Here is a 21770-nt window from a genome sequence, read left to right as displayed (position 1 = left end):
CAGACCCTAGGATAGGAACACCAATAAAGGCAGGTTGGGTGTTGTAGAAAGGCATGCACCAGTCTTGGGAAAGGTGAGATTTTAGCTTTCTGAAGTGCCCTACCAGAATTCTCAGGAGAAGGAGATCAGGTCAACTGTGACACCACGAGGAATCCAGACACTTTCATTAAGACCGTCTGCATCCTTCCCTCTTGGAAAATGCCTGGCCCTGACTTCTGGCCCATCACAGGGTGGGTTTCATTGCCAGAGCCCCAAATATGCCTCTGAGAAGTATCTTCAGGTGCAACAGCCATGATTTTTCCAACTATGCCCATTGCGGGAGACACAGCTAGGGTGTGTAAACAAGGAATATGGAGGAAACACACAAAATAAATAGGGCCATTCGAGCCTAAAAGTTTGGAAACCACCAGGGGAGGAGACAGATCCATTTGACCCCTTTTATTCCTAAGTGGAAGGTGATTCATGTTTCTTCCTCTTCCTCCCTAGCCTTCTAAGTTGGCAACTGCCTGCTGTAACCATAGTTACAAGTGAAGCCTGGGGACCATGTCTCCATGTGGGCTGCTACAGCCCTTTTCTGGACATAGCTCCTTTTGAGGGGGGTTGGACAGCCTCTCCACCCCCTAGAGTTCAGAAAACCCAGGTTTTAATTCTTGCACGTCCATTCACTAGAACTATGTTGACCGTAGACAACCATTTCATGTTCCCACTCTTATCTTGGGCCGATCACTAAAGATCTCCAAGCTTCAACATTCCTAGTTATAAAAACAGAATTTGGGGAGAAGCTGTCTTTGAGGTCCCTTCTAACTCAAACATTCTGTTATTGTGTCAATTATTGTTGGCAAGAGGATCAATCTTTATTGGCCATCATATGGCATATGGCCATCATATTTGGCAAATTAGGTGTAAAGTCATTTTTAATACACAGAGCACTCTATCTACAGACCTATCATTCCATCATAACTTAGTGAAACTCATCGCCTTGACCTAAATTACCCAGATCACTAATAAAAAGTCTTTTGATATTGACAGTAAGGCAATAAATATTTCAAAGTTCTCAAATTCACTAGCAAAGGATTCGATTTTTTATTATGGAAAAGGAATGCTATCATGATACCTATGGATCCATTGACAATATTAAATAATAACATTTTACCATGCTTTTGCCATCTATCCTTCCTTCCTCTTTTCATGCTGAAATATTTTAAAACAACCCTAGACCTTAGGTAGTATCACCCCTGAATGCTTAGTATGTGTCTCTAAAAATTCCCATTGACTTTTTAAATGAAGACTTGAGAAATTATACAGCATAGAGGTGAGCACGCAGCTCCGGAGCCAGCCACTTGGGTTTGAATCCACTACTTAGCAGCTGTATCTCGGGCAAGTTACTTACTGTTTCTCTATCTCAATGTCCTCATCTGTAAAATGGGTATGATGCTAGAGGTACCTACCTCACACAGTTGATATACGGACTAAGTTAATATTTATATGGTATTTTAAACAGTGATCATCCAATGAATCTAGTTACTATGTATTTGTAATCTCAAAGGACAATATGTCTACCAAGTGAGAGAGAGCGATTTCAAGGGCATATTCGGCATAAGATTTTTGCAACTCTTCTAGAACTAGAACTAGACACCAAATTGCCAGGTTGATCATTTTCCAACTGACTTCACGGGTGTCCATATAATTTCCCAGAAGTCATCTGTCCAGTATTAACCTTCTAGAAAGCAGAATCCATATTCACTGTTCTAACTTCACCCTTCCACACATACCACAGTAGGACCCCTGGATCATGGCACTTTGTTTATACTTCCATGAAAGCCTTTTCACATATTGACTTGTATCATACCTGATTTTTTAAACTTCTCTTCTCAGTTAAACTATAATGTCAACCCAGGATAGGGATGATTTCAACCATTATGAATCCCTTAACTCATCTGAATGTAAACTCCATTAAAGCAGTCCCTTGTCTGTCCTGGTCATTGCTGGATCCCAGCACCCACTGGGTATTTGGCACAAGGCAGGAGCTCATGTTTGTTGAATGAACCAGCAAGTACATTATGACATATACATAGCAGCCACTTGTTAAATGCTTGTGGATTGGAACAAAAGTTCCAGTAAAGAATATGAAGAGAGTTTAAAAGTTTTCACCAAGGCCACGAAATAAAGCAATCTTGGTCTACAGAATCACAGACTCAATGACTTTGTAGTAATAGCAAGCACATTTGTGTGGCATTTTATTTATAGGCTTCATGTCCTTTGATCCTTACAGCAACCCTGGGATGTAGTCAGGGTCGATGCCATGACATCTGTGAATGGTTTAGACCACAGAGACTCAGAGACTAATGCCAGCCCAAGTTAACGTTAGCTAGAGTAACAATCAGAGTTGGGGCTGGTCTGGAACACAAATTGTGTTGATTGTGGCTAAATTAGATGATGGGATGTATGCTGAAAGAGAATCATAATGAGAGCGAAGGGTTAATATAGAGACATAGTCAAGTATTGAACATTAAAAGACATTTTCCAGCTTATTTTTGATATTCCAGCAAAACTACCCATCCCTAGAGCAAGTTTTACCGGTTCTAGCCACTAGAGGTCACATGAGTAGTAGGTAAGAAAGACTGGCTGAGCAGGTCTGGAACTGCCACTTCCAAAGAGGTTGACAGGTCTTCCAGAGAACAGCTTTCAGATTAACCAACCCCACATCATAGCCTCAAGAGAAGCTGTCATGAGTCCCAAGAGAAAGGAGACACCACGATCCATCCCTGGACTTCTGGCCATCAGTCTGGTTGGGATCAGGGCAAGTCAGCTTGGCTGGGCTTCTCGGCTGGACTTCTCTGCTGTGCCCTGTGATCTCCAACCATCCTGCCCCCCAGTATGGTTCAAACTATGCACTGTGCCATCTCAGGAATCACACAGATTGCCAAATAGCTGGAGGGGCATCTGCTCCATACTCAACATCTTCCTCAGAAGGCCCAAGATTGAAGCCAACAGTCCTCTCGATGAGGATGGTGAAGAAACTTCTAACTATCTTCCCCCAGCGATGGACACTGCACACACCACTATTGTTGGGGTCTCGGAGATCATCACATGAATGTGATGAGAAGTCTGTCTCCCCTTTGTCCATGGCCCTGTAAGGCCCCCTTGAAATTCCTTGGCCCAGAGGACATACGCCATTACAATTCCAGAACAGGGATGGTTACCTTTGGTGCTCACTGGCACACATCTCACATAGCACTTCCCAGCACCAACATGTCCCATCCCCAATTTGTCCACCAAAACTTGCTCCCGTGTGTTTAGTCACTTAGCGAATGACGGACTAGCTGATGGTTGCTGAAAGGGGCCTCTGTTTTCAATGACAAACATCCTGCTGTCTAGCTCCTCGTCCGGACAGCATACTCTACAAACTAGCTCTCTTGAAGGACACCTGTCACTGTCCCTGCGAAACAGCAGGAACAGAAAGCGTCATGAAGACCTCGGGTAACATCTGTGTTGGTCTTGGCCAAAAGCTGGTACCTGACATTAACAGAGCAGAGAGCAGGTGCAATGTGAGTTCTATGACATTTGACATAAGGAACCAACAGAATAAACCTAGGCAGGAATTTTCATGAAGGGTAGGAGACATTTTCAAGTTTCCTTCATAAACATGAATTTTGTTCATCTAGAGTAACTTTGTTATTATTTTTTAATTTTTAAAAAAATGTCAGTATTGTTAACAGTGTTATATTCATTTCAGGTGTACAATATCGTGATTCAACAATTCTGTATGTTACTCAATGCTCATCACGATAAGTGTCCTCTTATTGCCCGCCATCTATTTCATCCATCCCCCCACCCACCTCCCCTCTGGTGACCATCAGTTTGTTCTCTGTAGTTAAGAGTGTTTCTTGGTTTCCCTCGCTCTCTTTTTTCCCTTCACTCATTTTGTTTTTTGAATTCCACATATGAGTGAACTCCTATGGTATCTGTCTTCCTCTGACTTATTTCACTTAGCATTAGATCCTTCTAGATCCGTCCATGTTGTTGCACATGTCAAGATTTCATTCTTTTAATGGCTGAGTAATATTCCATTGCGTGTGTGTGTGTGTGTGTGTGTGTACGTACACATTCATACCATGTCTTCCTTATTCATTCATCTATCAGTGGACACTTGGGTTGTTTCCACAGTTTGGCTCTTTTAAATAATGTTGCAATAAGCATAGGGGTACACATATTTTTTTGAACTAGGTTTTCATACTCTTTGGGTAAATACTCATCTAGAGTAATTTTAGACTTACTACTCTCTTAAAGGTGTCTGAAGATAAGCAACTTCACTTGGGTGGGACAATTCGAGAGCTCCTTCTAAAATTGTGTCCTACTGGCTTAGCTTTGTAAGCAGTAGTACTACTGCTAACAGTCATTGCTAAACACTAGGTTAAAGACAGCTTTAAAAATAAAATGAGATGGATTTCTTTACCAGAGGACTTCTCCAAAGTTTTAGTGCTACTGTGACCATGAATCACTAATTCAAGGATGGGTTGTAATATTTCTCAAATTCATTTAACCAGAGAACCTCATTTCATAAAATCCCTACTAATAGCTCAAGGAAAACAGTTTATGAAGTACTGTTCTCTAGTGTATACCAGTTGGCTTAACCAGCTCCCACAAATTCAGCTCATAATGAAGTATAGGCACAAAGCTTATGTACAAGCATTTTTGCCATCGTATTTTTGTATAACCATATATGTGGAAACAACCAAGATGTCTGACCACAGGAGAATGGTTAAATTAGTTTGACTTATTTAGATAATCAGGTATTATTTAGTTATCACAAATCATGTTTTAGTCTCTCAAATTTAGAGGAATAGTTAAGGTCATGGGAAAATACTCAAAATACTTTAAGAAAAAAACCCAACAGGTTGTAAAAGCAGATCTATTGCAGGGGTTTGACTACAGACTCTGGAGCTAGACTGCCAGGGTTCAAATCCCGGTTCCCCACTTATTAGCTCTGTGAAAGAAAACAAAAGTGCACGCGTGGCCGTACTCTGTGTAAGATGAACAGTCCCGGGGTAGCAGAATGCTAGCCTCCACAACGACGGCCACATCCTAATCCCTAAAACCTGCGAAGATGTTGCCTTCACGGCAACAAGGACTTTGCAGGTGCGATGAAGTTAAGGACTCTGAGTGGGCAAGGCGATCCCGCATTATCCGGTTGGGCTTGATGTACCACTCGGGTCCTGATAAGAGGGAACCAGGAGGGTCAGAGAGAGAAAGGAAGACTTGAAGACACTATGCTATAGGCTGTGAAAATGGCAGAAGGAGCCATGAGCCAAGAAATGCATGTAGCTTCTAGAAGTGGAAAAGGGAAGGAGCCCAAAAGAGCCCCTGGAAGGAACCTAGCCCTACTAATGCATTGATTTTAGCTCAGGGAGACACTATCTGAGTCTGCTTGAGGAGCCCTAACAAAGTACCATGAACTGGGTGACTTACCCAACGGAGATGTAGTTTTTCACAGTTCTGGAGGCTGGAAGTCTAAAATCAGGTTGCTACCATGGTTGGGTTCTGATGAGAACTGTCTTCCTATTTTGCAGATGGCCACCTCTCACTGTGTCCTCACATGGCAGAGACAGAGAGAGAGCTGGCTCTCTGGTGTCTTCTTAGAAGGGCACGAATTCCATCATGAGGGCCCCACCCTCATGACCTCATCTAACACTAATTACCTCTTACAAAGTGCTCATCTCCATTGGGGTTAGGGCTCAACCTATGAAATTTGGGGGTGGGGGGAACACAATTCAATCCAGAGCTGAAACACCGCAAACTTTGGACCTCTAGAACTGTAAGATAATAAATTTGTGTGGTTAAAGCCACTAAATTTGTGGTGATTTGTCACAGCAAGGATAAGAAATTAATACAAATATAAACCCAATATTATCTTCCACGCACGTATGTGCATGGAGAAAACTAGGCAGGTAGCAGTTAGGATGATAAGCCATGTTTATTTTTATCTTTATTCTTGGTTTCCAGTTTTTTCCTATGATAAGCATGAATAAATTTAAAATATAAAACAAGCCAGAAAAAATTCTTTTAAATACTATTAGCCATGCTGAGAAAAGTAGATAAAGCTGCCTGCTTTAACCTTCACGAACGAGGCAATCCACACGCCTTTCCATCTCACTGACAAGCTGGCACCTCGCCAGGGCCCCGGATCAGCACCGTTCACGTCTGCGACAGTGGCACTCACAGGCCGTAGGTCTGCAAGGTGGACTAAGGAGCGGGGGGGGGGGGGGGGGGGGGGGGGGGGGGGGGGGGGGGGGGGCAGCTACCTCTCACTCCAAATTAGTAAATGCTCTGTCCCATCACTACTGGAAAGGTAAAAAACATGAATTTGTGTTTCCTGTTTCTGTTTTATAAAGAAACTATTATTATAAATAACTATTATTACAAATCATTAAACCAGTTTCTGGTCAAGAGACAGAAAGCCATGCCTTGGCTGCACTTCTGGATTTTCCAGGCAAGAAGGATTTCCCTCGGGCATCTGTGACAGGCTGTGCTGCCTGGGGGCGGGGGTGGCAGACAGAAAGAACCAGGAACCCGAGCGAGGGCTGCACGTCCTCAAAACACAGCTGTCACCACCCCTGACAGCCCAAACCCTCCTTCTCTAAGAACAAGGCTAACTTCTAACAGGCCAAGAACATGCGTTCCAAAAGTTTAGAAAATTATTTTGGCCAAACGCTATGTTTTTGGTGATTATTATATTCCATATCTACGGTATCTGAGTTCTTAAATCAAAGATCCTTTGTTTCTACATTTCTCAAAAGAAAAGAAAAAGCCATCACCCACTCTTACTTAAAAACCAAACCGAACCGAACAAAGACGCCCACCAGATGCCATGCCTCAGCCAGGCCTTCTTCAATGACCTCCTTTCTTCACGCGGCACACGGATAAGATTGCAAACATCTAAGACAGTTGACTCACAAGTGTCCAGAAAGAAATGAGCTCAGACTTGTATTTTCAATTTCATTTCCTCCCAGTAAAAGGGAATATCCTGCCTGTCAGATCCAGGGCACGGGAGCTCGTGGGGTTCCAGCTGTGACCCCCACACCAAGAGCTGGTCCCTGCTCCTTTCATCTCTTTTTCTGAAGTCCGCAGGGGTGGGAAAATGCAATGACATGAATCTTCAGATTGTAAGCATAGCTCAGACATGAGAAATAGCCCTGCCCGGCGAAATAAGTCTGAGAAATTTCCAAATATTATTCCTTAAAGGTCGGGGTGTTGGATGAATTGCTGATATTAGGTCATCCCCTATGAACAAGGCTAGAAGGTGAAACCTCTAGAAGAAAAGAGCTCTGCTTCTCTAGCGGAAGACCAAAAAAGCAAAAAATGAGGTTAAAACAGGAAGAATGGACATCACGGCAAGTAGCAATTCTCCCACCAAGATCTTTTTGTTAAACGCATTTCCACCAACATGGTGGGTCCAACTGTGTGACGATTACCCCCTCCCCCCAAAGGGAAAGAAAAAAGGAAACATTTTTATGGACTTGCAATTGGATTGTCATCGAATACACTTTGGTTTCTGAAATCACAGCTGACTATTGAAAACTATTTCCTGGGCCCAGAGTTTGTAAGTGAGACTTTAATTTTAAAGAAGTAAACATGAAAATACAACAACTAGGAACAGAAAGAGATTTTATAATGCATATTTTGACATTTATTTTGGGTTCACAGCAGCTTTAGAAGAGAAACCTCATACATAACTCTGTAAGGTTTTCTAGGCCTTTTCTTAAAACGTAACAGTAACTATAACAACAAAACAGTAACTTTTTGGGGGAGCCTTCTGTGTCCTGGGCATTGTTCTAACTTATTGATGAAGTTGGTACTCTCTTATTCCCATTATACTGGTGAGGAAACAGGTTTATAGAGGTGAAGTAAGTCAGTCACACAGTTAGCAGGCAGGGGAGTCAGGATTTGAACTTTGGGTATAAATCCAGAGAAGTGACGGTCACATGGAGGCACCTAATTTCCCCCGACTAGCTTTTTTGTAGAAGGTATGAATTTATATTTGATACGTGAAGACAGGCTGGAAATAGCTGTGAGGTCAGATGCACACAGGTTTTGGGAAACCTTTGAAGTTTACAGGGAAAGTCATGAGAAATAAAATACCACGACATGAAATACAGTAGGTATTCTCTGGTGCTTGCATGGCATGTCTTACACACTCCCACCACTGCCCCTAGCTGGCCACCCGGTAAGTAGTAGCTTATTCACAAAGATCAAATGGATCCGAAATGCCAATCTCCTGAGGGAAGCAACAGCAAGTCACGACGGCTAGTAAGAGACGTAGTCACATCCTGACCGGACTCCAGAGATCACAGGGGACATCCTGCTCCCACGCCTGGCTTTGATTAGCTCATATTTCTTACCAGGGGTAGAGCAGGGATCTTATAAGAATTAGGTCCTTCGATTCATCATTTCTTTCTCAGCTCAAGATGACATCTTTTTTGGCATGTGGTGGAATCTAATTTTTTGGAAGCTGCTCTCTTAACTTAGCGTGGAGTAGCTGCCCATGGGGGTCAACAGCAAGCAGCAAGGACACCATGAGGTGGCCCCAGAAAGGCTACAGCCCCACTGGGAGGCAACCCAGACACTCTGGGTATACCAGATGACCAGCACAAAGAGCAGTGACAAAAGGACTTGCTTACAGGGAGGAACCAAACTGGTGGAAATGTAGTGCCCTTTCCAAAGTTCTTCTTCCCAGAAGCCATACCCCATAGACTTCGCATGGAAGGAAGACGGGGAATCCCTATCTTCTTGGGAGCGAGGCTGACAGGTTTTACCATGGCAGCTGTTCTTTTCCAACCCTGGAGGAGGATGTCTAAAAAAGAACTTTGAATTCTGTAATGTGAGAAGCGCTTTCATCACATACACTCACCCCTTGCCAAACATTCCTTCAATCTAGCCTTTTCTTGACCATTCCTTCCCAAGCGTGCATTTTTAAAACTGCACATATTTGGGGCACTTGGCTTGGCTCAGTTGGTGAAGCATATGACTCTTGATTTCAGCTCAGGTCATGATCTCAGGGTCATGAGATCCAGCCCCATGTTGGGCTCTGCGTTTAGCATGGAGTCTGCTTGAGATTCTCTCCCTCTGCTCCTCCCCCCACCTGTACACTCTAAATACATAAATAAAAAATAAAAATCTTAAAAAAGAATGAACATATTTGCTGGGTTCAGATGAAGTAAAACACAGGGAGCTTCTGGTCCAAGGCAGAAGGATCAACCTTGAGCAAAAGAGAACAGCAGAAAGCAGTCACGGTGCTCAATGACCACTAGTAAACACAGTTGGCTTTGGCCCACTCCACCAAACATGTTCAGTTAATGGAATGAACACTTAACTTCTGCTCGTCCTCAAACTAAGAAACTGATTCCTTGTTTGCATACCCAATTCCTGAACGATTTCAGGGAATGGGCCTGTTTCTGGAGTGAATGCCTGTGTTTCTTTCTGGGGAATGAACTTTCAGCAAGAACTCACGCGAGCCATCAGGCTAGATAGCTGACACACACTATGGTCGTCCCCTCTGCCATCTGTCAGCTCTTTGGACAGCACCAGCAATTTTGCCATTGTGATTTTGAGTACTGGAGTTAAGTTCTGGAACCACTTGGGGTCACTAGGACAACACTGTCTTATGGCCTCTGGGAGCAAACTCATTGACCCAGACCACGGTGAGCAGAGCATTTCAGAGCTATAGTGATTCCCAAAAGCAGGGGGCAGGAAGGACCCAAGACAATTCAGGGGTTAGGCCTTAGAATGAGAGAAGGTGGGAGGAGACAGAGCTCAGTCACTGTAGGTTGGAGAGGGAAGCTGTTACATACCTTGTAGACCTCCAGGGCAGAGAGGCAGGTTCAGCAGAGGACACGAAAGCGTATAAAAAGAATACAGATTTCGGAATCAAATGAGCCTGAGTTTGAACCTGGCTCTGCCACTTCCTGGCTGAGTGACCTCAGGCAGGTTACTTAATCTCTCTGGACTCTGATATTAATTCTTTGAAAGGGGAATATTATTATAGGTCCACAATCTCTTATGTCCAGTTTCAAAATCCAAACAAAGCTCTGAAAACCAAGTTATAACCTATTTGGCAACAAAATATGACAAGACCCAGCATGCAGCTCTTCTTAGTCTTTATTTATCCCACTCAATCTAACCAAGTTTTCCTAAGTTTTATAGCAGAAATCTAACTTAATGATAGGGAGTTGCTCCAGACCCCACCCGGGTGGGTTAAGTAATAGTATATGCCTTGCATTGCTTTTCTAAATAATAGTTTATACACTCTATGGCTTTTCTGAAATCAGAAAAATTCTGAATATTTCTGGCCTGAAGGACCTGGATAATTTGTATTACACCTCAGAAGATTGATGGGAGGATTAAATGAGCAAATGAAAAATGAGAAAATGTGTGTGAAATAACTAGTACAGTATACTCTTTAAGGTCTCGGTAACACGTAGCACCATGGTTAGACTTGTGTCACCAGAGAATGTTCAGGAAATATGGTAATAGACATAATGCTCTGTAAGATGTTCTACATTAAGCTTTAGTACTTTCACAAGGCCAGCTGGACCCCGACAGCTTGTTCAGCCTGTGCCCGCCTGCAGGAAAGGGAAGCGCTGTATAGCCCTGAAGGAGAGCTCTCTCCCACCTGGGCCTGTGACAGAATGTTTCTACCAGTTGCCAACACAAGGTCTTCTACTGTGGAGCAATGAAGGCATCTCAAGTGAGACTTGGCCTCATCCAATTTTTTTTTAATCTTGCATGGCATAAGCCATCAAGCTCTCCTTCATGAATACTGTGCTGTCATAAATATTTTTTCTGTCCAGGACTTTGTGATATTTGAAGATAATGAAGGGGAAAGAAAAAAGACCCAGTCACTAATCTTTATAATAACGTAATGTCACCTCATGTGCAATCTTAATTCAAACTGACACCAGAAACTGAAAATCCTCGGAAATTTTATCTTTGTAAATGTATAACTATCATATCTTTCCATATATTATAAGACATGAACAGACACTTCAAGTTATGGAACTCAACATCCACACCTTCTGCTTTACCACTCCCCATAACGTCCCACTGGGCAAATTATCTGACCTGGTAGATCAGTTCAACATCTGGCACGAAAACGGAAAACTATTTTTAAAAACTAATCATCACCTAACTAACTGGGTTTCTCTGTCATGCCTACAACTTGGAAGTGAAACCAGGATATCTAATAATAGACAACAGGCGCTAAAGTGAGAACTGTCTGTTGACAGCCTTAACATGAAAAGACATTTGAAAAGATCCAAATCGTAACTTCAATAAAAAGTTTGCGTTTTCCTCCCAAACTTGATCCTCAGGGGGTCTAAAGCAGTGTTGTGGGTTGTACCTTCAAGTGTGGCTAGCGCACCTGCTGGAATGCTTCCTTTCTTCTCTACTTTTGAGTACTATCAACAGAAGGCACACATGTATTCACTCTTGGGAACATGGCCTCTCACATGACACACGGCCTTTGTCAAGATGGCAACATGCCTTCAGAAGTTCTTGTACACAGGAAGACCTCCATAAAAGCTGGTGGAATGGACTCAGTAAAGCAGCTCTTCATTGTCTGGCTCCAAACCAACATTCTTTCATTTTGTTTTAAATTTCTTCCTTTAACCCACCCTAACCTTAATTAAGTACCTCAAACATACCAAGTTCCTTCTTCCTTTTGGGCCTCCTCAGGTGCCCTTCCTCCTCACTGGAACAACTGCTCCCCCACCCCTGAACCCAACTCCTACTCCTTCAGTTCAAAGCTCGGACGGTATTTTCCTAAGAAAGGAAAACTTCCCTTATACCCTCAATGAGGCGGTCTTCCTTGATCTGGACTCCTACAGGTTTTCATGCTTCTCTGCCATGAAATTGCCATCCCTGTCTGACGTTGTTTCTCTCACTGAACTGTAAGTTCCCCGAGGGCAGGAACTATATCTACCTTGCTCACTTCTGTATGAGCAAAAGTCACACAAACCCTATTTAAGAAACTTCTTCCTTAAAAATCACATAAGAGCCAACAAAATTTCCGAAATAATTTTCCCAATAACTTGCTTTTGAGAATGACAGTACCCTTTTAAAAATGTCGTCTCCACCTTTGAAAGGCAAGGAAACTAAAAGCAAAAACATGTTATCTTTTCAACACCTGGGGAATGGTTGGGGAGAATTAGCAGAGTTGTTCTTCCTTATGACATCTTGGCTCTCAGTGGAGTCTACTTCCCTTAGGTTTTAGGATTTCAGCATGTTTCCAGCATGATCTCCACCAGAGGAGAAGTTAAAAATTATATTTCTCATCACCTAATATCAGATCATTAAGCTGAGTTACGCAACAAACCAGCTGAATCACCTCTTCTGGTGGGAGACGTGGAGTATTGCAGTAGGAACTTAGCATCATCTCCATTCACAAAACCAAAGTTCGAGCCAGCAGTTCCAACCCTGGTCCAGTTTGGCTGCTCAGAACGATGTGTCAGCCTCCTCCCCGATCACGAATTTGGAGGCTAGCTGGCCAAGCAATACTCCAAACACTTCCAGGCGTGGATAGAAAGAAAATTACATTTTGTATTCAGGTTTTTTTCAATCCATGTTGTAATTCTGGGAAGCCCTGCCACCTACTTTAAATGTTCTAGAGATAAACATGAAGGAATGAGGTGCACATGCATCATTATCATGACTATGTTAAGGACAACAGTTAGACCACTGCAGTACACAGCCTAGCCTGGATGAATTACCATGCAGAATCAATCCCTCTGCAGGGGATATGGGAGAGGATATTAGCATTAGCACAGAGGGAAGTGCTGGGGAAAATCAGTCCTGGGCTGCTGGGATGCTGAGGGCAAACATAGAGCCCTGTCTTATTTTAAGCCCGGTGGGGAAGCCCAAGGGACCACAGCAGATCAGGGAACAGGGGAAAGTGTTGACATGTTTTATTTTTGTCCACATGCTAGAAATAAAGGAGGGGAACAATACAGTGGGAAGTTCAATTAAGAGGTAAAGAAAACTGAAAATATCCACTGAGTGCGTGCATGTTAAGGAAGGTTTTATAATGAAATGATGTAAAGGGGGGGGTTAGGCAGGTAGAGCCCGCTATAACTGATAGGTGAGCCATTGTATCTACCTTCCATGTGAGCAGAAGTTGCTGAGACGTTTGAAAAACCTTCCTGCACTAGACTTTGAGTTCTTATGTAGGCCCTTCAGAGTTATTTACTTGTGAAGTAGGCTCCTCAGATTGGGCTGAATTCAAGTGGTATGAAAACTTTTTCTAGGATACTATATAGAATGCCCACTGGCATCTCTATCCCAAGATAGCCCACAAGAATTTAAACTGAACTTGACAACTGAGGATCTTTGGGGAAAGCCAACCAGTCTCTATTAAGCACACATACACACACACATATAAAATACCCCTGAAACTTTTCTTTGCCTCACTCAGCTGGCCATTGCCCTGTGACATACAGAAACTAAAAACCATACCAAGAAAGTCACCGTGCTTTTCCTCTTTCTCTCCTTCATGAACAATTTAGTCCAAAAGCCACTGGGGAGGGGTTCAACAAGATGGTGTCTGCAATGGGGGTGGAAGACTCACAGTGGCCCAGAGTGGTGTGCTGGAGCCACAGCAGGGTGGGTGGGGGAGAGTGGTGATCTAGCACATGGTATTGGAGCCCAAGTTGGATAAGAAAAATAGGAGATTGGTTACATAAGGTGAGGAAGGGATTGATCAAATAATAAATACATTGAGGGTAGTAGGAACCAGGTGTTTTGTTGTCAAGAAGGAGGTTACAACTATGGAGAGAATATGAACCCTGTGGTATTAGATTAGAATTAAAGGTATCAAGGTGAGCTCATGGTTTTCAACTTAGGTAGGTAGGTAGGTAGTTGGATAGATAAACAGATAGACAGATAGAATATGTGTATATTCTCTAATTCTGTTTGTTGAGAGTGCCTGGGAGCAGTGACAATCCAATAACAATGAGCACACCAAGCTCCCAGATTTTGGTTTCTAAATTCCATTCTCCACAAAAAGGAATTAGTGCTGTTTGAAGAAATGGCTAATTTCAGGGTTAGGAAAGTGTAAGATGAGACTGAAACATCTTGTGGTATCAGAAAGTGAGGACCCATGGGGCGCCTGGGTGGCACCGCGGTTAAGCGTCTGCCTTCGGCTCAGGGCGTGATCCCGGCGTTGTGGGATCGAGCCCCGCATCAGGCTCCTCTGCTGTGAGCCTGCTTCTTTCCTCTCCCACTCCCCCTGCTTGTGTTCCCTCTCTCGCTGGCTGTCTCTATCTCTGTCAAAATAAATAAATAAAATCTTTAAAAAANAAAAAAAAAAAAAAAAAAAAAAAGAAAGTGAGGACCTGCCCAGAGAATGAGGACATGTCAAAAGGATGCTGAAGTTAGCCTGAAAGGACTCCCATAACCTATATCTAAAAAAATTAAGAATAAAAATAACAGAAAGGGATTCTAACCCACTGAATATAATAGGAATCCACAAGACCACATGGACATAAACAGATAGATGAATAGATTTAAAGTTTGATGAGGGGTGGGATAAAGATTACATAGTACCAAAGTAACTCCCCACAGAATATTTATTAATTACAAAGGACACAGTAATTTTACTGTAGAAGCCTGTCAGACACTCCCTCGAACAAGTGATCAAAATTAACACCATGTGAAAAAAGTCAAGATCTGTCCCCGGAAGGGACACCTGATCAGATAGAGTGAGAACATAACCAAAGATGCAGAACCTGATGTCCTCACATGAAAGCACAGACGAACCCAAACTGAGGCACGTTCTACAAAATTGGGCGTGATGAAGCATCATGTTGGCAATTTCCTCTCAAAGGGTTCAGAATAAAAGATATGTGTACGATAGTTGGGAATTTTTCTTTAGGTTGAGATTATTTCAAATCTAAAAATAATCAAGAGAGTTATCTTGAGTCACTGTAAATTTGAAGGTAGCCAAGTGTCAAGATGGGATTAATATCTGGATAAACCAAGTCAAATGCCAGCAATTATATGTTAGGATAATGCTTTTTAGATGGTCTCCAGTGAAAGAAGTTTCCCCCTCAGTCCGTCATGAGCCAATACTTTAAAAAACACAAAATTCCGCACTTGGATTTGAGGGCAATATCAAATTGCAACAAGAACTGTCAAATGCTTGCTCTCAGTATCTGTACTGATTCTCAGTGTGGACTGGTAACAAACAGTCCGCGGACTAGCCCAGACCACACTTCGAACAGCCCTTCACCAACAGAAGGATGTGTGGCGATCCAACTGCCATCATATCCAAATGGGAAATAAAAATGACTGGTCACACTGTTAATCCATAATGGTAGCAACATTAATTACCACCATAATTAACATCAACCATTTATACAAAGCATTCAAGAAAGGGGCTGCCCGGGCAGTGGGAAGGGACTAAAGACCTGCCTTTATATAGAGAAACTCAATTTCTCCAAATGTGTCATAGAACAAGAATGAATGAGACCACCCCTGATTCCAAAGCAATTACATTGTGACGACTAAAAGGAAGACAAATCCAATCATACAGAAGACGGGTAAAAACATCTTCTATGGGTCAATCTGCAACACCGGGTCATGACTGTCATTGCTAGGAAGGGATCTGGCATTTAGAAGGGGTTAGCAGAGCACATCTCGCAATCAGATGGGTTTGATTTAACTACAGATACTAAGGGTCAAGCTACTGACTGCAAGCCGGTCCACACATAGGCTCACTCTGCCAGGTCTGCACCACGCACGGCCCCTCCCTCAGCCAGAGGCGGCCCTTTCAAATAAGAGAACAACTCTCTACTAAAGCAAACCCACAGCAGAACAACCAGAAAGAAGCAATTGCACCCTCAGGGAAATTGGCAAACCATCCAGGCCCAGGGTTCTTCTAGGGGACGTTCTGACTTCGGTTGCACGTCCCTGGATGCTAAACCCCTCGTGTCGGTGCCCGCCTGATGCTAATTCTAGCCACGCACAGAGGAGGCTCCACAAAGGGACACGGAAGCTGCAATCAGCCTTTCTGCGCAGCATCTGTCTCTGGCGCGTGTGTCGCTTACCTGGTGCGGTTTTGTAGGATGACGTTTGGGAGGGCAGCGACGGGGCATTCTTTGCCCTGGGGCTCTGGGTATTCTGCAAGACTTGTCTCTGCCTTTTCAGCTCCTCTTCCCTTTCCTGGGCTGCTCGGATCTCTTCCTCGATCATGGACAAAGTCCGCTGCTTCCTGGACCTCAGCTTGAAGGGCCCGACCATCACATCGGACTCCTGAGTGGCCAGGAGTGAGGCTGTGCTCCTCAGCTCAGCTGCCTCCGAGTACTTGCTGAAATAGCTCCCCTCCGGTCTGGCCTCCTCCATGTTTACCGGGCCAGTGGGCTGCACTGCCGCCGGCGGCTGGGAGGGCCCCCTTTCCCTGAGTGCCCTGTCTTCGGCAGGCAGAATCTTTGGTAACACCTCTCTTTTCTCTTGAACAGGAGAGGACACCTGGGGTGGCTCAAACATGCTCTGAGGCTTCTCTGAGCCGGGAGCCCCAGTTCCGGCTGCCTCTAGAGTTGCTCCAGGTCCCTGCTCTGTCCCACCCTTGCTGGTTTCGGACACGGCTCTATCCATTTGCTCGGCTATGGCTTGTTGAATGGCATTCTGCACCAGGAGACCAGCCTGATATTCCAAGGGGTCATCAACCGATGGCGAGTCTCCCAGTGTAGACGAAGGGGAATAGAAACCGTGATCACTAAATGACTTGGAGACGCCTTCTCCCCGGCCCTCTGAAGGGTTGTCAGTTTGTGGAGTCTGGGGCAGAGAAAAATCCGCCAGTGAGTTCTCCTGGAGGGCATTGGTGGTCTCATTGGATGCCCCGCTGTCACTGATGTTGTCCATGCTAAAATCATTGGACAGGGTCTCCAGGACAGTGGTATCCTGGGACCTCACTGACAATTCATCCAAACCAGAGTCAAGCTCCTCTTGGGTCAGGGAGACATTGACTGACCTGGAAAACTGATCCAAGATCCCAGGGTCGTCATCCTTGACCACAGTGAGGACAGCCCGGGCACTGGTAAACTCCCCGTCCTCTGCCCACAGTTTGGATAAGGGCCCGCGTTTGGAAGGCTCACTGTAGGGCCCTTCCTTCCCCTGAGGAGCTGTGCTACCCTGGCTTCCGCCCGAAGACTGGCTGTCCAGGGCACAGCTGGCTTTCGGCCCCTTGGCTGCCGATGCACCCCCATCTTCCGTAGATCCCCCGATGGAAGCTGGTCTCGAGATGGTCAGTGGCTTGTCTGAGTTGATTGACCCTAGAGGCCTGTAAAAGGGCTTGATAGAGAAGAGCCTGGGTGTACTCTGGCCCTTGGCCGCCGTTTGCCTGGAACTCTCCATGAGCTGAAACTGTTTGCGAGCCGCAGAGAAGTCTATCTGCTCGGTGACGATGTCGTCCTTCGCGGGTTCTGTGGCGTCTGCGTGCTCACGGGAGGGGGCGGGGCCTGCGCACGGCGCTCTCCTTGCGCTCTTTGTACTTCTTGTGCGACTCCAGGTGCTCCTCGTCCAGCTGCTCCTCGATGGTTTTCTCCTGGGGAGGGTTCCACCACTTCGCCGCAATGCCGGGATTCTTTTTCACGGCCTGACTCCGGATGAGCTCTCTCCTCTCCTTTTCCAGCTCCAGCATCTCTTCCGAAGGCCTCACTTTCCTGACACAGTATTGTTCCTTCTCATTCTCGTCGTCCTCAAAGAGCTTGGAGGGCTTCTTGTCCTCGTGGAAGGCACGCAGCTCAAACTTGGCCTCCTTCTTCAGCGTGGTGAGCGTGAGCTCCCCATCGCGGCCCGAGCTCGGCGAGCTGGTGGGGGAGCTGGGGCTCGCGGGGGCTTGCAGGCCGTCCCCCAGCAGATCTCGGGGCTGGTCAGGGGAGTGGCCATTGGCTTTTCCACCCTCTGCCATGGCGTCAGAGTAGCTGGTCCCGAGCTCAATGTGAGAAGGGGCCTGTCTGCCAGCTGCCCTCTCCATGGGCTCCGGCGGGACGGCTGCGTGGGCAGATGGGCTTCGACTGCCCACCACGATGGCTGCTCCAGGCTCCGGGGACGACGTACCGTTGTAAGTTCCGTCCACAGCAGAATCACAGCAGCTGGCCTCCAGCACCTCGTCTAGATAGCGGATCTCTCTGGCCACGTCGTTATCCAGAGCTTCATGGTGATCACTGAGGAGGCCATTGTGGGGGGGTGAGTAGAAAGGGGAGGAGTGGTCCATGGAATGTGGGGTAGAGGTGATTCCCGGGACACCTTTACATTCTGCAACGGAGACCTCAATTTCCATGTTTTTGTGATCTGGGGGAAGGGAGCTGGTTGCAGGCTCCAAGGGGTTGGCACTGCAGTTGTCTCTCTGGTTTTTTAGCCGGATGTCATCCTCAGAAAGCTGGGGAGGCTTCTAGAATAAAGAAGAAAACAAAAGTCAGAGTTAGATACTAAATCTCTTACGGAGGTGAACCCTGAGAAATTAGTTGGTAACTCATTCAAAGGAAAACTGAAACAATGACAAGTTCTTTGGAACAGAGATTTCCTTTCTAGTAATTCTTCACATACCCCTTTTGTCGTGGGATTCAAACGTAAACCTCTCAGTGTTACAGATTCCGTTTTGTGTACTCGGTATCCAGAGAACTTTCCATAAATGTGAATCCCATTTTTAAATTTCAATGTAAATTAAGATCCAGATCATTTGAAGACACTGTTCAAATATCTTCTAAAGTAGAAGAGATTCTATAGTGATTGTACCAGAATTACTACTGTAGAAATGTAATAGGCCTATCTGTGTGTCCCCAACTATAATAAGATGGTCCCTTTGCATGAGCAATTCTTGAAAACATGATTCTCTGCCAGATGTAACTCAATTATTCTGGAGACAAGAAACTTCTTGGAAAGTTTTTCCAAAATAAAATACTGGAAAATGGTAGATTCCTTCCAAGGTCCCTTAACGGCTACAGTGCCCCATTGCTAAGGGCTCTTAATTCAGCATGTGCATTATAAACACCATAACCAAAGCCACTGACTGCACAGTTCTGTTCTCTGGGACTGCATCAAAGCAAGACTCCTTAGTTAAGGAGTGAGTGTTGCTTTGAAAAGTTAGTGGCCAGCAGCTCCTCTCCCGTTCCTAAAATGCTCTGTCTGTGATAAATCCAGTCTTATTGTTTAATAAGAAAAACCACATCTTCTTAATGTTTTGAAATAATCCTATTTTTCCACCAGTTACCAATCCCACGTAATTTTGTTATTTGTATTAGTAAAATTAATTTTCAAATTCTAGGATGATATTTTTTTCATACCCAAGGACTTTTCTTTATCTCAGATAATTCAGTGATAAATTGTGAGATTAATTAATGAGTATTCCTCAAGGATTTCATGGACACCTTGGTCAAGTTTGTCTTCCTCTCTCAAGTCCATCGCGTGCCTCATATTATTGACAAACTTCCATGCAAAACTGCAAGATGGTATCGTTTTCGTTTGTCTCCATGGTAAATGATTTTAAAATCTTAGAACATAACGTTAAAACACCACCTTACGATGATTCTCAGGGGATTCATTTCAAAATCCTTCCGAGGAAGGCGCATAATTATGGATTTGTTCATGAGACCTAGAATAACATGGGAATTCACCCTATGTGCTCTGCACTGCTGTCAGAATGCTGGAAAAAAAAAAAAAACTCTCATAGTTATCCATGAACTGGAAGGTTCTCCATGAACTGGGGGTTTCCTTCACTCTGCATTTTTTACGTTCCCCTATAGACTCAATCCAATCAGGTAATATATGTTCCTTCTTCAGTCACAGGCAACAACAACAACTATTCATTTGTCAACACCTTCTGGTCTTGGATGACCTTCCAGTCTAGCTCTGGCCTTTGACCAAGTCTGATACTTCAATACCATTAATATTTATAATGCTAATATCTTTATTTATTTTTTTACCACCATTAACTGATGGTTCTTTTATCTTTAGAATGAACTCAAGAGGCATGTCAAAGACATTTTTACTGCCTTTTAAAAACATTAACGAGACTTTGTTTTGGTAAGGCAATTGCCAGTGACTTCTAGGTCATTAAGAATTACAGAAAATTTGAATGCCTGAAACTTACTGGCTGCCATTCAATTTCAAATAAACCTAGGTCAAAATTAGCCCACTCCATGGAAAACTATTACTGAAATAAACAGACCAACAAAAAGAGATAAAAGGCACTGCTACAGTGAGAGTCAGATTATCTGTGACCCTCCCACCCCAGCCTCATTTGACCAGTGATTTACTGCTAACGTTCTTTATGGGAATAAGTAGAGCTTTTCTTATATCCTTTTTGGTTTTGGGGGGAAAAAAGTAGGAAAATGGCAGGAAGCTGTTGGAACTGAATTATGGTTGAAAATCACTGCCCTCCTGAAACATAAAATACTTTAGTTGACATAAAAGGAAAGAGGGCAATGTATAACAGTAAAGGGAGCTAAAAGGCAAATAATTCATTCTATACTTCATTTAGTCATTCATCTGTTCATTAAACATTCATTAAACATGCAGAAGTCTTATTCTGTAGGGTCATAATGAGATTAGCAGCAACCATAAGCTCCAGGAGACAATACTTTTTTCTTAATAAAAATAGGACTTCCTAGGAAGCCGTAAGTCTGTTTTGGAGTTTATGTACTCTAGTCAGGAGGACTGAATAGCGATCGCCTGTTGCTAGTCACAGGGACAGGAGGTCCTGAGTCCACGTCCACCGCAGGGCCCAAGAGCACCTTGTCTCTTTCTCCTTGGTGCTTCAGTTCAAGTGTTGGACGACGGACAAGGAAATGCCCTGCCAGCCTCTTTTCTCTTTTTGAACTTAAAAATTACACCAAGTCTTTCCAAGGCATATTTTCTGAAGTAGCAAGTGTGCCGATTCAAAATTTTTAAAAGTAGGAGAATAGCATCTGACTATACGTTTTTGCTGTGTCCAAAAAAAACTACCATTAGCTCTTTGAGTCAGATATGATGAGTCTCGTTCCTTGAAATGCCTTCTATGATGTGTCAAACTGAGATTTTAAAAATGCTAATTACTGGTTAAAAGTCAGAGTTTGGAGTCCCAGTGTAATCTGAGACGATTCCGTTCCAATTCATTGGTTTAAAAAAATCGAGACACTGGAGGCTGTAAACAGGAAGTGGCTCTCTCTGCTTCCTGTTAGTTACAAAGGGGCTCCTCCCACTTCTTTCCACAAATTCAGAAAATTTTTCTTGATACTCAGTTCCATCTACTTCATGGAGTAGCAGCTCTACACCCGAATTAGGGTAGAAGTAATGAAAGAGATAACGCTGCATTACAGATTCACCATCATGCATCAGAGGTCCTGAGTTTTTGTAAAGTTAGGCAACAGTTTTAACAAAAGAGCAAATTCCTGAGTTCTATTCTCAATAGGATGAATTTACCTTCCTGCAAGATGGCCTGATGCAATCAAAGCCACCCGTAAGTACACCAGGTAAATGGATGTGGGCTGGAAAGTCCACAGCACAGATCTGGCAGGAATCTGGGCTTGGTGTCATTAAATGGTGTTTTGCTTAAACCAACAAATGCTCATTGCTCCCTTTGAAGATTAGAAAGACTAGAATTTTCTCCATGCTTCAGATAAGATGAACCTGATTCCAGATTCAGATAAAATGCACATTCATTAAAAGAACTGGAAAGTCCTTTCTGAAATAAACCATGCCCCAATGCAAAAAAAAAAAAAAAAAAAAAAAAAAAAAAAACC

General features: G+C 43.9%; 1 protein-coding gene across 1 annotated transcript in view; it reads right to left on the bottom strand.

Annotated features, from left to right (window-relative positions):
• The window catches only part of LOC100480825 (A-kinase anchor protein 2), a 241415-nt gene that overhangs the window by 14597 nt on the left and 205048 nt on the right, over positions 1-21770 (bottom strand). Inside the window, 2 exon segments of the mRNA XM_034664240.1 lie at positions 16098-17515; positions 17517-18442. Of these exon segments, the coding sequence (XP_034520131.1) occupies positions 16098-17515; positions 17517-18442 (2344 nt within the window).

Source organism: Ailuropoda melanoleuca, chromosome 7 (assembly GCF_002007445.2).
Source record: "Ailuropoda melanoleuca isolate Jingjing chromosome 7, ASM200744v2, whole genome shotgun sequence".
NCBI classification, from domain to species: Eukaryota; Metazoa; Chordata; class Mammalia; order Carnivora; family Ursidae; genus Ailuropoda; species Ailuropoda melanoleuca.
This window is presented reverse-complemented; position numbering and strand designations above follow the sequence as displayed.